This window comes from Neolamprologus multifasciatus, chromosome 23, assembly GCF_963576455.1.
Source record: "Neolamprologus multifasciatus chromosome 23, fNeoMul1.2, whole genome shotgun sequence".
NCBI classification, from domain to species: domain Eukaryota; kingdom Metazoa; phylum Chordata; class Actinopteri; order Cichliformes; family Cichlidae; genus Neolamprologus; species Neolamprologus multifasciatus.
The window spans coordinates 39,921,961-39,939,318 of NC_140460.1; the positions used below are offsets into that span (position 1 = coordinate 39,921,961).

The window sequence follows — 17,358 nt, forward strand, 5'->3', positions numbered from 1 at the left end:
CATTCAGATGGTAGGATCAGAATTTGGCATAAACAAGCATGGAGCCGTCCTCCATTGGGTGTCATATAAAATTGGTCATCAGACAGTTTGTCTGCAACTGTTCTGTAAACTGGTCTTTTAAGTAAATGCCATGTTTGCTTCCTAAAATGGATCTTGGGAGTCACAGTTAACCTCTTAAGCCCCAACGCCCCCTGATACGGGGGCAAAAGGCAGGAGATCTGTTAGGCTTGGAAGTCACAGTTAAATTCGTTGCCCCAAAAACCTGTACGGAAACCCCTAAAATTCATTATTATCATCATCATGGTTGCACTGGTTTTTGTTGTTCCGACTGCATCATGAATATTATGTTTTTCATGGTGATGTTTAACAGTATACATCCTACCATTCTTAGCTTTTCTTCTTACTCTAGTATGCTACCTACCTCGCATTAAATACCTTGTTATCCCCCAGAACTTCCCTGGATGAGGTCCTACTAGGGCCAGTTCTTCCACAAACACCAGTTCAGTTCAATTTTAGTTATACAGCACCAAATCAGAACAACAGTTGCTTCAAGGCGCTTTATATTTTAAAGTAAAGATCCTACAATAATAGATAGAAAACCCCAACAATCAGACGACCCTCTATGAGCAAACACTTGAATCAGTGAGTGGCAGATGAGGGGTCAAAAGACACACTGTGAATGAGAACCACAGATTAATTATAATGAATGAATGAATGCAAAGTGGTGTGTAAATATTAGTGCAGGTGCAGGCCTTTCTAAGACAGCTAGCTACTTCCTACTGTGGAAGAAGGACCTCTTAGCTCGCATTAGCCTCACAATCATGCCAACATTAACCAACATTATCCACTAATTCTGACTGAGGACTAAATTAAAAACAAAATTACACCCAAACCGCTGATGTCTGTAACTGTGTTGCCCTAGCAAGAAGCAACAGATTGCTAGAATTTGGAAACAAACACCCCTGCTAGTGCAAAAAAACTGTAATCTGAACACATCACCCTCCAACACGACATCTATGTTAGAATCCCAGACTGCAGTGAGTATATGAATAGCAGCAAGTGGCAGGTTGGCGCAGCATGTCTTGTTCCTGAGTGATGCCAGCCTCCTCTGGCCCCCGTCCATCACCCACTGATGTCCAATCTGCTTCTCTCATCCATACCTAATAAAATTCCTGACGCCGATTAGCGCTTGTGATCATTAGCCACAGCTGACATCAACAAGTGACTTGCCGGAGTTACGTGTAGGTCATTCTGTGGCTCGATTTCAGGCATGAGTCTCAGTCCTGCTTTTTTATGCACGATTCATCTCGTAGCCTTTTAAGATCTTTTTATATGTATAAGAGATGTAACTGTGTGAAGTCAGCCACCGCAGAACGTGCTTTTGTGTTATAGTAAATGAGACTCGTAGCTCATATTTTAAAGTTCATGCTCAGTGGTGCCTTTGTGCCACACACACAGACTTAACGTGCAGAGTCCCTGAGGCGGCTGAAAAGTGAATCTTCATGATCACATCGAGCGGGAGGAGGGCGAGTTGGAGGAGAGGCGAATGGGCCAGGGGAGGGCCACTGACTTCTTTGACGTCTCAGGGAAAGTGACATTAGCCAAGTTGGTTGCGTAACCGCTGAGCCATTCACTCCAATGGCACCGCACTTCTGGCCAGAGGGGCCATTTTACATTTTGGTGGAACAAGACTCAAAGTAATAGCGTTGACTGCGCTCCACCGAGCCAGCAGACGGTGGCTCGGGACAGGTGACCCCGCCTCTGAATACGAGACGATAGGAGACAACGGAGAGCGGTTTAAGTAGTTTTCACACTGGGTATGAGGTCAGTGAACTATCTGCCATCAGGCTTTAAATCGTGTCACTGCACGCTTAAGGCAGGTGCTTTTAAATGAACTCCTTTAGTGCTGTGCATGCTAATTGCACTCGCCTCATTATGCCAAATAGCCCCAGAGGAATACAGTGTTCTTTCATCATATTGTGCGATGAAACGCTCCAAATGACGTGACTGCCTGAAGATGAATCGGGGGTCCTAAACTTCATGTTGCTCATTATTTTTGTTCTTGGCGTGTCATCTTTTTGGAAGCGTCAGTGTCAACCATGATGTTTTGGATGCAAACTGGCAACAAGCTGATTTCGAGAGTTTGTGTGTTTTGCTCTACATCTGTGTGAGCATCCGCTCTCATGTGCGCCCCATCTGTGTAGGCTTTTCTGTAGAATTTATTTTAACATGGGTAAGTGTGTTTGCTATGTGTGTCTTGGGACTTGCTTCTCTCTCTCTCTCCCAGCTGGCAGCGTTTAGCTCAGATTGACTGCTGAACGAGGGAGCTTTGCAGGAGAATGAACACGGCACAGATCAGCGGGATAAAAAAGTATTGATCACGCAGCGGAGTGCCGAGAACGGGATTTGAGCGTCGCACGCTCCATCAAGCTCAGTTACGCCAGGACAGATGCTGACCCTGTGGCCCTTCGTAATTCTGCAAAATCAGCCAAGGGTTTCTCACAAACAGAAGATTTGGGTCAGTTATGTACCGTGGGAAATAAAACAGCAAAAAAAACCCAGCACGTCCTTTTAATCAGCTTCAAGCTGGTACATCCCTCAGAACAGAAATCAAAAGATCAGAAACTATCTCCAACATCAGGAACTTATCATTCCTTTGAACTAAATGCAAATGCTTTTGAGCAGTCCACACTTTCCACACATGAAAGTTCATGTCCTTCTCAGTTGAACATACTCAGACGTCTTCTGGGTAAGTCCATTAACGCACAACGATTAAGCCAGTTGTTAGAATCCGTCATGCATATTTTGTTTTTCTGCAAACATGACCTGATGTGAGTCATCGGGATGCTGAAAAGAAAAAAATAAAAATGAAAGATGTCTAATAGTTGCTCCACCACACAGGTAATATGTAACTTCTTGCTGTTAGAGTTTAAGACGAAACCCCTCATCAGAAAAGCCCTATCCATCGATTTTCCAGTTCAGAGCTGCAGGGGAGCTGGAGTCCACCCCAGCTGTCAAGGGGTGGAAAGACGGGTTGCCAGTCTGACAGACATTTATGCTCACCCAATTTAGAAACACCACTTTACCCACACATGTTTTTGGACTGTGGGAGGAAGCTAGAGGATTTGTGCCCACAAAAGCACAGAGAGAACATGCAACCTCAACACGGAGAGCCCAGGCCAGCCTGGGGTTGAAACCAGGACCTCTTTGCTTTGGCAGTGGCTCTAACCACCACACACTTAAACTCTGTTGCACTGACAGGATGGTACATTTGTCAAGGTTTTGACACTGATCTGTTCACGGAAACAAATGTTTTCTTTTGAGCAATAAGTGAAACGTTTTGAGCGAATTACAAGCTTTTTGCGGGTAAACTATTATGTGCTGTTTTGTTTCTTATTGTTCTGAAAAGCGACCGAAAACAACTTCAAAGTGTCGTTGTAAGATCAGTGACAGATGGAGGCAAAATGAGGAGAAAATTGAAAGAAAAGAAAACAAAAAAAGTATTCTCATGTTGTTTCTTTGCACAGAACGGTCTGCAGAAGACGGATTTGTCGAATCTGTGCATGTGCTAATAACCTGCCAGATAATCCGTGACATAATTATTTTTTTATTACAGAGATGAGTGAATGCAGATAGTCCTGTTCATAGTATATTAGTCAAATTTGATTAAAATTAATTGCAGTGAGTAATTGTTTTGGCTTCTATTTGCATCTACGCCACAGTATACTGATTATCTTTAGATTCAGGACCATGACAGCTTATCATCTGCTGTCTTTTTGATCAGTCCAGTTGCTAAAAGTGCAAGAAATATACCCTAAATTCTGCTTTTTAACATTTTTATCTGCATAACCACTTAAATGGCTTCAGACAAAATGGCCTACACCCATCACTGTGCTCGATTCAATCACAGGTAGACACTGACAGGACTGACATTAGTGCTGTTGTGTAGACAGATCCTTTGTAGAAAACTGTCTGGGCTCCAGGAATTTCTCACGGTAATTTTTTCTAACATTTTATAGTCAGAAATATTAAAATGTTTACCCAGAACATTACTGGCACATCACAATGGTTGCAACCAATCAGCGTTTGCAACTTTGTGCCAATGTGCATAATCTGGCCTAGCTGTTGGCTTCCTTACAACCAGGCTGATTATCCAACTGTTTCTTTTTTGTTGCGGTGATGTAGCCGTGTTCCCAGATTTAGTGAATAATGTTGGTGGAAAAAACTGGTTAAAGAAAATACAGAGGAAAAGCAAATTGAACAATCTCATTTTCTTGGCTTCGTAATGCTGCACTTTTGATGTTCTCTTTTGCAGTTTTGAAGAAGCTCTGAAGAACATTTTATCCCTCTCCACAAAGTGGAACAATGGAAATCTCCCAAGCTGTAGTTACGAGTTTGTGCGTTGCTGTGCCGCGAGTCTGCAGCCATTGAGCAGATGGGGCTTTTTTTTTTCATCTCCACCAGAGGAGGCGCAGTCATCCATCCCCCCCCCCCCCCCCCCCCCCCATCTCTTTTTTCTTCCTTCACTTTCCCACACCTTTCCCGCTCTCTTCTCTCTTGTGGGAATCTACCCATAATGCACTGTGAGGAAATTGCCCCATAATGAATACAACACTTCTAAATTTGAATGGAGCCTCAGGCAGTGGCCAGATCGGCAGCTGAAATATTCACAAAGCTTTAATAACGCTGTTATTCCTGGCAGATGCACTGTGCGCACTCACAGTTGGCGATAATCATGCGGTGCCACTAGGTTTATGGCAAATCATTAACTATCAGGACGCCTTTACTCTGAGTTTATATTTAAATCTGATTTATAGAAGCACAGAAATCGATGTAGGCAGAGAAATATAGTGCATAAATCAAGGCAGTATTAACTAGAAAACAATGATATATCGACCTCAGTTATTTTTCCCTTCATATCTACTTAGATGTCTGTTATTAAAACCAAATGCTACAAAATGTGACAAAGTTTATAATGCGAAGTGTATTTGAGGGATTATTTCTCTTCATTTTGTGTCGTGGGTGTCAGGTGATTGACAGGAAGCGGAGCGTAATCACAAAAGATGTCAGCAATCTGTGACAGCTTCTGTCTCCAACCACATCTACTGCGTGCCAGGCCTCATTTATCCAGTCAAAGAGCCTCAAAGGCTCTCTTGTCCAATCAGACTTGGGTTTGAATTTGATGAAAAAAATAAAAAAACAAGGCTAACTGTTCAGAAAGGATGAAATGAGGATGAAGAAATGCCACTGTTGTTAAATATTTAAGGCCTCAGCCACACAGGCCTAGAGACCAGCTGGTGAAACCCTCATAACCTGTGGTTCCTTGGGGAAAATGTGCACTCTTGGTGTATTACCAGTTGGCAACTCTTTGCTGGTTATTGTTGGTGCTGCACCAGAAACCTCCTGTTGGTTGCTGTGTTAGCTGCAGTTGATGGTGGTGGGTGTGCCCCACTTTGGACTGTATGCCACTTTTAAGATATTTGCATTGCTTTACACTGACAGTAGGTAAATGGTGGGTAGTGGAAGTTTTTACATCACCAGTTTTCAAGCTTTTCGTGATGATAGAGGCACTTTTACCTCACAAGTATCCGATTTAAGGATGAAATAGTGAAATAGTTGGAATGAATCCACATTTATGTCCCGCTGTAACACAAACAGATGTAGCAGCTGACTGTCAACTCCCATGATTTGTTGGAGAAAAGGCGCTGTTTTGGTCAGAGACATCTTTGGAGAACATAATGGCTTCAGTTTCCCTTCATAAGAGACTGCAAAACTGTGAAAATATTCAAAATCTTAAAATACTCTTTAAGGCTGCACATCTACTGCTGCAGCTCGTGCTTTTCTAAACTGGGGGCTTGCCAGCAGTCACTCACTGTCATTAATACACATGAATATAGACGAGCATCTCATGTACGTCCACTTCAGAAAACTAAGCTTTAACTAGTTCCTGGTGAAGCATCTGTTAGCTGAATTTCCTGCATCACTTAATGAAAGGTATAAATTCAGACCATGAAAGCTTATCATGGTCAGTAGTTATAATAGTTATAAGTTATAACATGTGTGAGTGGGGCACGATACTTCCACATCAGCAGTCTATGTGACTTTTTGTGGCATGTACTAACAGTATACTATTCTTACTTGCCCAATACTGCAATTTCTGTTTGACCCAGTTCCCAAACAGTGACTTTAGAGTAAACCAGATTGCCCTCCCTCCATATTTCCTGTGTTATAGCTTCAGTTGCTTTAATGTCCTGCAGCTGGTTGCTATTTTTGTTTTGACTTCCATTAAAGCACCGATCTCTGGGTTTTGAATCAGGCTACATCACTCTGAGTGTACGTGTGAGAAGAGCGCAGCGGCTGCTAAGGACTACGCTGCCGCTGAACTGGGTCGCGGGTAACACGTTGCTATGGCAACTGCCATTTGCGGCCCTGGGGCCAAGAACTGCTTTTCACTTACTCTTTCTCATTCTTCTCTCTGTTGTTTCTCACTCGCGTTCCCTTTCTTCACCTCCTTCTCTCATCCCTTTGTTCCTCTGCTTGCTTTTATCCATCTTGTCCCCGCTCTTCATCTCCATTCACCCTTTTCCTTTTTTTTCCTGAAACTCCTGACTTTATGCTGCCTTCATCTCTTTTATTCCATCCCCGTGTCTTTAGCCTTCGCTCTGTGCAGAAAGCAAAAAGAGCAGGCGTCTATTATCATCCTTTCTCTTAACTCTTACCAGCAGCCACAAATGTATAGTTTTGCACTGTAGGCCAAAGCAGCTCACTTGGAAGGAAAACAAGCTTTTTAACAGTAGGGGGATGTTAATCCTCAGTTGCAGCTTTGACTGTCATATTATTTGCTGCTCTGTTGTTTGACAATATTAGCAGAAAGTCTTTTGTTCTTATTGGTGGGGCACCTTCACAGACAGCCGTGAAATGTCCCCACAACCTGATGCGTCGTCCTTGGTGTGAGATTGTTGAGGTGATATATGATGCAGCATCGTAGCGGGAGCGTAACATATTGTCTCAGCGATTAACTCCAGCTGGCTCGCTGTAAGTGCTGCATGGGCGTGCAGTCATATTTCAGTCGAAGAGCAGAGATAGATGCAACGAGCTATAAAACAAGAGAGATGGGCCAGCCTCGGTGTTTCACCTAAATTCTACTCTAATGAATAGCCCATTGATTTCCATTAGGGCTGGCTACAGCTGACCACTCTGGCCTGTCTGTTTCCCATTAGCGCAGTTTTAAACTGAGGCTGACAAACGGTCATAGCCAGAGGCAGACCGGAAGAAGCGGCCTGACCAGTGTTTAAAGAAACCTATGAATTCATCCATGAAGCTGCATGGAGCCAAGGAAAATACAGAGTTAACAGCAGAATATAAGCCTTAAAATCCAATCACGCAATCTCAGGATTTGCCTTAAATGAACAAAGTCTCCTCGGTCACATCCATGAATAGACCTGGACGATAATATCTCCCGGAAGTTCTTGATTTGCATTTGAAAAGCAGGGTTATCACGTCTCTTTTGGTTTTATTCTCTTTTCCAAATTAAACAAAAAGAAAGAAAGGTCAGAAGACTTGCACACTAAATTGGCTGTTGACACAGACATTTTATAGCAGGATGAAGTGTCAGTCGAGAGCAGCTTTTAAACCTCCTGGTTGTCATTGTATCGACCACTGACTCCATTGCAGGCCCCCTGAGGCCTGGCCTGCTTCTGGGCTCAGGAGTTTAGAGCCATCCAGCCTTATCAGCTGCACTTCTCCATCAGCCCGTTTTCTTCATTAACATTAATAGGATTTGGATCTATTACGCAACGAGGCTCTGCTGCGTTATGCAACGTAGAGTCTTCATCAACAGCAACACTCTTTGGAGGGGAGCAGTTGCATCTTAGACTTATGGTTCAGTTATGTTCACGCAGATGTAGAGTCTCAGCTTTTAAAGAGGGACATGGGCATCGGCCAGAGTGAACATTTCGTTTTAGATCAGTGAAAAACAAAAAACTGTGTGACTGCTGTGCATAAAATCTATTTCAGAAGTTGTTTAAAAATGTGTGTAAGCTTTGTAAAGTAATGCTGTTTATTAAATTGTGAAAATATATATATGTATATAATCTTTAGTCACACTAAACATCTTTTGTCATTACGTATATGTAAGGATATGTAATTAAATTCAATTTAATTTTATTTATATATCATAAAAACAGTTGCCTAAAGGTGCTTTGTAAGGTAAAGACCCTTCAATAACAGAGAGATATGTAACAATTAACATTAAAAATGACGCTTGCAAGCCTTTCCTTTATTAATTTCTACAGTTAAGATTTTACTCTAAATTCCACAAGAAGAAAAATTCCTTTTAAACTGTAACAGTGACAGGAAGTGCACGTTTTTATACTTGTGCATAGAACAAATCATGTTTCTGGTAGTGAAAGTTTGCTTTATCAGCTGCAAACACAAATTCTCATGTCAATGTGCTATAATGACAATCCCATGTTCAGCGGGAATACTTTTTCCCTAGCGGTTTAGCGTGTTTAGCAAAGATTAGCATGCTAACACGCTAATCTTTGCTAATAATCAATACTAACAACAGCAAACTACGCTAACATACTGAAGCCTGGCTGGTTCAAATTATAACATTTACAGTAGTCACAGTGTAGTGTGTAAGCAGGTCAACTTTTGGTTTTGGTTTAGAACTAAACCCTGAAGAAATCTGAGGAAGCTAAAATGTTAGCTTTGAAGACATTTGGTTATCAACTAAAGCATTAATCAAGTAAGATTTGGTGTGAAGAAAGCATATAAGGGATCACCAGTAGTCATCAGAATATGTCACATCGGTTAGCATCATCCACTCTGTTCTTAAATAATTTAAGTCTGGAACAAATTAATATCCAAAAGATAAGCATTACCATCTGGCTGCACCACTAGCATGGATGAATAAAACACAATTTATAGTATTCAGGTCGTGGAAGTCAAAGCTAATCCCCAGTCTATTTCAGGAAGCAAAGTGCTATTGTTGTTTTTACTTTGTCAAGTTATTTATAAGTTAATTAGCTTATTATATAAGTGCCTTAATTAAATGGGAGCATATAATGTGATAACTACATTTAAAAGGTAATAATCGCCACATTTAGCTTCAGCATGGTGGAGTATATTTTCTCCCAGCAGTAATTTTATTGATGATTCTTTCCCCCGGGGAGGCTGAAATCCAATCTGCTCCTTTAAGCTCATCAATAACAAGTGTCCACAAGCTTACAACCCTACCATGCTCTCAACCGTGTAGTGGCAGAGAAGGTTTTTTCACTATAAAATGACACTCTTGTTGCATTTTGGTGAAACTTTCTTCCCTTCCGGCCAACCTTGAGATGGCCTTGTGTCTTTCTGCGTATGCACGCATTCAAGTGTGCGGTTTAATTGCTTTGTGTGGGAGGGTATCACCTCGTGTCATCACCTGTCAGAGTCTATTGATTGAGCTTGACGTTGATAGAAGCTGTCAGAGAGTCTCAGCGCCGGCTTGTGTGGATGTTGAAGTGAATTTCATGTTCTGATAGAATCAACTGTCAGATGCATTAAAGAGCTGTGACTAGCACGAAGGGTGTTACTCTCTAATGCTCGCTATCAACTTTAGCAGCAGAGGCTGTCAGCTATAGATCGCCCGATCTCTGCAGACCTTCATGTGAAGGATCTGAAACGCGTAATGTGATAAATCACATTTCCAAGGTTTCACATACAGAATTGTCTGAATTGAACAAACTTCTGAAAATAAAATTATGATGCTTCAAAGCTTCCGGTTGGAGCGGGTTGTCATGGAAACAGCAAAGTGGCACGCACAAGACATTTCATTTTGTCTTTTTTCCTGAGTAACTTCATGGTTTATTCGAGGAGTTATTAAGATTCGAACTCTCGAGCTCAACACAGTGTTTTATTTGCCCTCTTCATCATCAGTCCTTATCCTCTTGATTGTGAGAGGGAGCAGAGGCAGCAGGATGCACAGTGTTTGCAGCACCTGTATCTCCCAAGCCCATAACTCATGCAGGAAGCCTCATACACTGCTGCGGTTAATGGAAAACAAATTTACTAATTCATCATCATCACTGTGTGGAAACTGCTCATGCACAAGGGATAATTTTAAATTATTCACCACTCTCTTTTGACTTCTGAAAAAGGCAAAATCAGCTGCAGAAAGCTGGAAAATATGCACACGGGCACAGAAAAATCTCAGTCGCTTTCCGCCTCCCCTAAGAAAATGTCCGATTTGTCAATTTCTTGTTGCATAGAAATCTCAAATACTTAAAGCGTAAGAACTCCAAATGTGTTGTAATCATTCTGGTCTACAAAAATAACGTAGCTCATAGGAATTTATTTTAAACTCATGTAGATTAGGTCATGAGTTAATCTTGCAAGTTGGTCATAACAAAGAAAAAAACTGAGTAGTTTGAGCATGTACAGCATGTACAGTAGCACAGCTTACATGTAATATTCAGCACACCCAACTGAGCTCAAAGTGAACACACTCTTACTGCGAATGATGCCATGATTAGCCGCTCGACATGCCCGACATGAAGAGGTGTTCTGCTCTGAAAGATGAGCATAAAGCCCTTGAAGCGTGCACGCTTGATTCAGCCCCAGCAGTGCAAACATCCATGCAGGTTTCTGCCTGAGTAAAAATCAAAGAGCGGTGGACAAAAAGGCCCGTCGAGTGTTGCGCTGAGTGTCATCAGCAGAGGCGAACAAGTCTCTATGCGAGATGTCACGTTGCCACAGTCAGCTCTCGTTGCTATCGTTAAAATCATACATTTGAATTGCATTTTTGCCATGTGTGTGCTTTCAAATCTGACCTGTTTGCTCTTGTATCCTTCCTTAAAGCTTTCTGTCTTTGAAGCTTTCTAGCAGCTAAATGCAAAAGAACACCTATGGATCCGGCTCTCTTTGTCTCCCCCTATAGGATGCTTCGAGTGCTGCATCAAGTGTCTGGGTGGGGTGCCCTATGCCTCGCTGGTGGCCACCATCCTCTGCTTCATAGGTGTGGCTCTGTTCTGCGGATGTGGCCACGTAGCGCTGACTGGGACTCTGACCATGCTGGAGAATCACTTCTCCAGGGTATCTAGCGACCACGCCACCCTCACTGTGGTGTAAGTCCACTGAGTTTCTAATCCAAGTGTAGTTCATCACTAAGGCGCTCTCTTACTTATGATTTTATCACATGTCACTTATGGAAAAGATTAGACATGGATAAGTCCTGTCACTGTATTTCACTTACTCCCCTTCTTTTACTTAAAAACTGGTATGACCAGAATTTACTGATATCATGCTTGCAATGATCTGCTGAGAAGAACCCGCCACATTGTGTGCCATAAACTGGTAAACTGGGAATATTAGAAACAGTCAGAAAATTATTACTTAAAAGGTCAAGGTTAGAAATGTATGGAAGAGGATTAGGGCCACTGAAAGGGGAAAAAAGGGATCTGAGATTAAAATCTGGAAAACAAAAATCCAGCCCCAACCCCCTTTTTTGGCCCTAATCTTCTCCCACAGGACTGAAATATATTTTTCGGTGATTATTTTTAAAATGGATCCTGACATAAATATAAATGAAAACTAAGATCTTGGGGTGTTTATACACTCTGTAATGTCAGGTATTCAGAATAATAATAACTTAAGTTAGGCCCACAACGCTGATCTGGATAATCAGCAAAGAAAATGAGTCGATGGATCGTATAGTTCTGTTTTCATTTATTCAGGTTTTGCAGTTATATGACTGCTAACCACATGACATAAACTAAGAAAGAAGAAGAAAAAGTGAATTCCATAAATATTTGCTACAGGTTGCTCGCAGCCACGAGGTGAAATTGGTCACAAAGAGGTGCAAAAACCAAAAACCTCCTCGTGATTACCTTTAGCTGTGATCACCCAGAGTTTATGTTGAAAATGACCCGTCTGCAAACACTTGCCAACAAATTCACTGAGTGATCATGAAACTGTAAAGCCTATGAGGCAAAGCAAAAAGGCAGACGATTCTTTTCAAAGTAAAAGTTGGGCCTTTTGTAATGTGTTGGCTTCAGCTTGGAGTGCGAACAGTCTCGCTTTCTGATTGGCATCGCATTTCTTTGAAGCTTCACTACCACTTGACTACTAGTTGACAATTGTTTGCAGACAAGTGACCCAGCTCAAAAGCAGCAACTTAAAGAGGAGACTATATTTTGTTTGTTTTTTAAAATATTGACTCATCTCAGTAAAATTAACAGCCCAAATAGCATGAAGACAAAAAGTGGCATCTACACTAAGCCAACCTCAGGCATGTTTTTATTCACACCTTGTCAGGTGTAGATAATAGACATTTATGCCTTGGAAACACCCAGAGAATCTTGCACTGCCACTGTAAGTTGAGTTGAGTAGGAGTTGCAGAGGGCCATAACAGCCACCATCTTTCATGCCGACTACATGCAGTTGCAGTAATCTGTAGCAACAAGGAGGTTTTTTGGTGCAGCACACTCTTTGTGATGGATTTCTCCCAATTACAGCCTCCGATAATCAAACAGCAGCTAGTCAGAGAATGCAAACCTTTCCCCAGCAACCAGCGGTTGTATTTTGTCCAATATGGCGAACAACTCTCATCAATGTGCCCCACAAAAGAAACCTCTAACAAATCCCCCTACTATTTTGGTTTAAACGTGTTAAAAAAATAATCCGATATATAACAAAAGCTCTCATAAACCATAAGTTAGTGGATAAAACTGTCTTTGATTAGCTTTCACCACAGTCTACATATCATCATAACGTTCAAAACCCCAGTCAGAGAAAACAGATTTCAGTACGATGGTTATCAACATCTGTTAAGCCATCGTTTCTGCTTCATGTTCTCTACTTGTACACATAAGAGTGGTGTTTCATGTGTCATCTGACTCTTCGTGCTGACAAAGTCATCCCTATGAGTTCTGTCTAGTCCACTCAGAGATGATAAAGTGGTGATTGAAATTTATAAGGAACATAAAAAGAAAGAAAGACAAATTCATATTTCAATCTTTATCTATCGTAATCTTGGGATTTAGTGCAGAGCATTAAAATAAACATTTTAACTTAAGTTCATGCATTTTAACGCTGCTGTTTCCTTCTTACATTATGGCTGCACGTTAGAGCTGTGAAACTTTAAATATAAACATTACTGTCCCGTAGTCTAACAAAAGAAATCTCTTTAAGTTGCCTGAATAGGTGTTTTTGAAAATAAATACCCTAATCCGTTTTTTAATCTAATATTCTAGCTTCAGTTCCAGCAGTGGAGAAAAGACTTAGCAAGAGATTAGAACCAAGTATTAAAACATATATACATTGTCTGCATCACCAGCTGCATTCAAATGCCAGTGACGCTGTGCTGCAGTTCTGCTGCTGTAACATTACACTTCAGCTTCATTCTGAAGCTGCACATATCCTACAGTAGAGAATTTATATTATACTTAAAACATGTTGTGGACAGTAGAATCAGTGAAACTGCGATCTGAATCTATTTTAAACTGAAACTCAGAACATAACCTGAGTTATTACAATGATTTAGTCAGGAAAAAGACAGACTGATAGAAAATTCTTTAAGCACAACAAAGCTTCCTGACCAGTTAATCCAGCTCTGTATCACATCCCTTTGTCCTAAAAGTTTACATTTTAAGTAAAATTTAAATTACTTATCACAAACGTCTAACGTTAACCAACTTTAGCCACAAAAACTGCATCTAACATTAGCTAAGATTAACCACCATGAGCTAATGGTACCATTATCTAAGGTTACCCAACGATAGTCAATATAATACAATATAATCTTGATCTTTATCTCTTTAAAAAAGGTAAAAGTAGTTAAGTGAAACATAAAATAAAAAGGGTTTTAGCTTACACGAGCTAACATTAACCAGCATAAAACATTAGCTTAGGGTTTAATTGGTGCAGGTTCATATAACCTTAAAGCTAATTCCTTGCTTTGCCTCTGTTTTTGTTCAGGATTCAGATTTTTCAGTACATCATCTATGGCATTGGCTCCTTCTTCTTTGTCTACGCCATTGTCCTGTTGGCTGAGGGCTTTTACACCACCAGCGCCATCAAGAAGGAGCTGCAGAGTGACTTCAAGACCACCGTCTGTGGACGCTGCATCACCGCCTTCGTATGTGAACACACAAATACACGCACACATAAGCAGCTGCAAATCATCACACCCACTGACCCAGTTACACTTCAAATTAAAGCCTCCAAATGAGACTTAATGACTTTGATGTGTATTTTAAAACGTTCCTGCTTAAAGTAGTTTAGTGGCTTAAAACAACAAACAGAAAACGGTCCTTCAGTATGCTTTACATGCCTGAATAAGGGTCATCTTAAAAGTATTTCAGAGACCCAGTCACATGCATTTACATGTTTATGAGCACATGCGCATGACAAAGACAGATATAAACAAATACTTGCACATACACAAATGCTTAAAATCCCACTTGAGCCTTCAGGGTAACTCTGGCACTGTTTGTCCTTTCTACCCTGATTACTCTAATTGCTGCAGATGTCGGCTAACATTAGCGTAAACCCTGCCTCTGATTTGTGTCCGTATAAACAATCTCAGCCTTTAAAAAATATTCTTTTTTTTATATAAAATCACAATTTTTCTCTTTATTTCCACTTGTCTCCTCTCCTCAGTTCATGTTCCTGACCTACATCCTCTTCCTGGCCTTCCTTGCCATCTTCGGCTTCACGGCGATCCCGGTTTTCCTCTTCTTTAACATGTGGAATACCTGTGCTACCATGAAATCTCCCTATGCTAACATCACCTCTCCTGACTCCATCTGTGTGGATGTCAGGCAGTACGGTCAGTAACTTAGAAATGACGTGAACTGTATTAGTTACGTTTATGTCTGATGCATTCTTGTGTGGCATACGTAGATTTTATAAGTGAAATTGGCTGACATTAGCCAATTTGAGCTAGGTTGGCTAGCTAGGTATAGGCTAGCTCATAATTCTCTGAATTTTTATGAGATATTTTGTATCTTTCCGTACTAATATCATAGTTTTTCCCTATAAAGGATAAGCACTAGTATTGAGAGGCTAAAATATCTTACATAAATTAGCACTGGAACAATAATAAATGTTCAGATAATGACGATGAGAAATCTTTAAATTTAATAGTTGCTTTTGAAACGATGCAGCCTGTCAAAATAAATTCATCACTTAGCACCAGTAAATCTTTGAAAGCCTGGTTTTTATTCTAATAGTCATTGCTGTAAGGCTTTGCAGTTCCCTAGCATTGTTTCTTGCCTCCTTCTCCAGCCAACAAGGCCAGTCTGCCCTTTATATTTTCCCTGTAGCTCCTAGTTCTGCCCACCTTATGTCATCACAGCTGACACATTTTCATCAGTTTGTGCAGGAGTAGTACCTGCCAGACAGGTGGGTCTCCATTACTTGGTTATAAACAGTTTGCAAAAAATATGTACAGATGACGTGTCGTTTGTAACTCAACAACCATTCCTTGTTGCTCCAAACTCATGTTAGCTCATGTTAGCTCATGTTAGCTCATGTTAGCTCATGTTAGCTCATGTTAGCTCGTATGCAGCGCTACATGCAGCCTGAAGGAGAGCTTGTTTATTCAAATGTGCTATATGTAAATTAGGAATAACAGAGCTAAACTGCCTCCTCCTAAACCTATTAGGCTTATTTTATTCTTTTTTCGAATCAAATGTAAAACCACATATTGACAATGTATACACAGTGGTTCTTCCTGAGGCAAATGGCTGACCTCACAATGAAAAATATACATGTATACACTGTATCTGTTTACTATGTACAGTATAGTATGTATGGAAACATCCAAGAAGATGTGCAACGCTTGAAAATCATAGGTTGTGAAAATCTGTACAAAATATTTTAAAGTGCTGTATAAAATGTAATAGAATAGTGGCATTGCTGCACAGTGCAGACCAGATGACGAAACCTGCTTTCATGCTATTCAGTTCACTTTAAAACCATCTTCAAAAGATGTCTTAAAAAATATAAAATCTGTCATGGTACCTGTCTTTAAAGTTCAGGAGAAATTCCCCTGATCAAGAAATATTCTGGCTAACTTTAAAAAGTCTGCAGCAAAATAGGAAAAACATCCCGGTGCCTCTCTCATTTCCACACAGGCGTTACCTGCAGGCGGAAAACTCTGGAACATTTTTTCAGGCTTTCCCCTCCTTATAAACGCCACCTATTCATCTCCAACCACTTTAAATGTCATTGTCTACGCATGAAGAGGTCAAACGAATACATTTAGATTATTGAGAGCGTGACTGGATCTCTATGAAAATCCATCTCAAAGCAGTGTTACAGCACAGCAACACTCCCCTGTGATTGCGTATGTGGTCATCAGTCTGATGGCCCAACGTACAGTACGTGACCCACATTTGAAAGACAGCTGGCTCGCTTACAAAGTAGGATGAGGATCACATATGCTTCATTGGCTGCGGTGCTGCACTAGCACGGCGTGTGAAATATTAACCCCAATTACTCAAATTATTGTCAGCAGTTTTGGAGCTCCAGCTGATGAGTGATTGAGGAAAGGTTTTAGAAGCTAAAACAGGCAACTGCACACAGTTTGTTTTTTACAAATAGCAGCCTATAGCAGCAATCCCCTAAAGTGATTCTACAGTAAAATAAAAAAGAAAGGAAAAAGGGATTCACAATGACCCACATTTTTCCAGCAGCAGCCCTGTTTCCTTTAATCTTTATCTGCGCCTAATGCATAATGCCTTCAATCATATCACACAGTCTCTGGGGAGGAAAAAGCTTCTTGTCTCAGTCCTGTGACGTTTCATCTCTCTGATCCCGCAGGTGTTATTCCCTATAATGCCACGCCAGGAAAAGCTTGCGGAGCCACGCTGGGAGAGATTTGTAACACCAGTGAGGTGAGAGGATGCTGACCTCTGTTTTTTTCCTTATTCCCTCGCTCTCCTTTCCTCCCTTCGCTAACCTAGCTTCTCTTTCTCCCCGCAGTTCTACTTGTCCTACCACCTCTACATCGTTGCGTTAGCCGGCGCCGGAGCCACCGTCATCGCACTGGTAAGCTCCTCATGATCCCACCGATGCGGTAGTGTGCCGCTCAAAATATGCATGTTGCTATGGCATGATTATCTGTTTCCACGGCAACCTCTCCGCCTCTCACATATGTCCTTCTATGGGTTTCTGCAGCCCGCCTCTGTGCATGGGCTCACCAAGGGTCAGTGTTTTACTCTGCTGCGGAGGCGGGCTTTTTTGTTTTGAGTCCAGGGAGATGGAGATGCTCAAAAAAAGCATTAAGCAGTACTCCAGATGTTGGCACAGGGTCAGCTGGAAGCTCTGTGTGCTTTGATGTGTTACAAAAGGTGGAAAGGCATGCTAGAA

The 17,358-nt window shown here is 41.2% G+C and overlaps 1 protein-coding gene across 2 annotated transcripts in view; it reads left to right on the forward strand.

The window, feature by feature from the left end:
• Positions 1-17,358, forward strand: part of LOC146492312 (neuronal membrane glycoprotein M6-b-like) — a 46,032-nt gene that overhangs the window by 25,039 nt on the left and 3,635 nt on the right. For both annotated transcript variants that reach the window (XM_085151485.1, XM_085151486.1), the window contains exons 2-6: positions 10,922-11,108; positions 13,960-14,119; positions 14,644-14,812; positions 16,810-16,883; positions 16,972-17,037. In XM_085151485.1, coding sequence (XP_085007611.1) covers positions 10,922-11,108; positions 13,960-14,119; positions 14,644-14,812; positions 16,810-16,883; positions 16,972-17,037 — 656 coding nt within the window. The remainder of the gene's footprint in view (positions 1-10,921; positions 11,109-13,959; positions 14,120-14,643; positions 14,813-16,809; positions 16,884-16,971; positions 17,038-17,358) is intronic.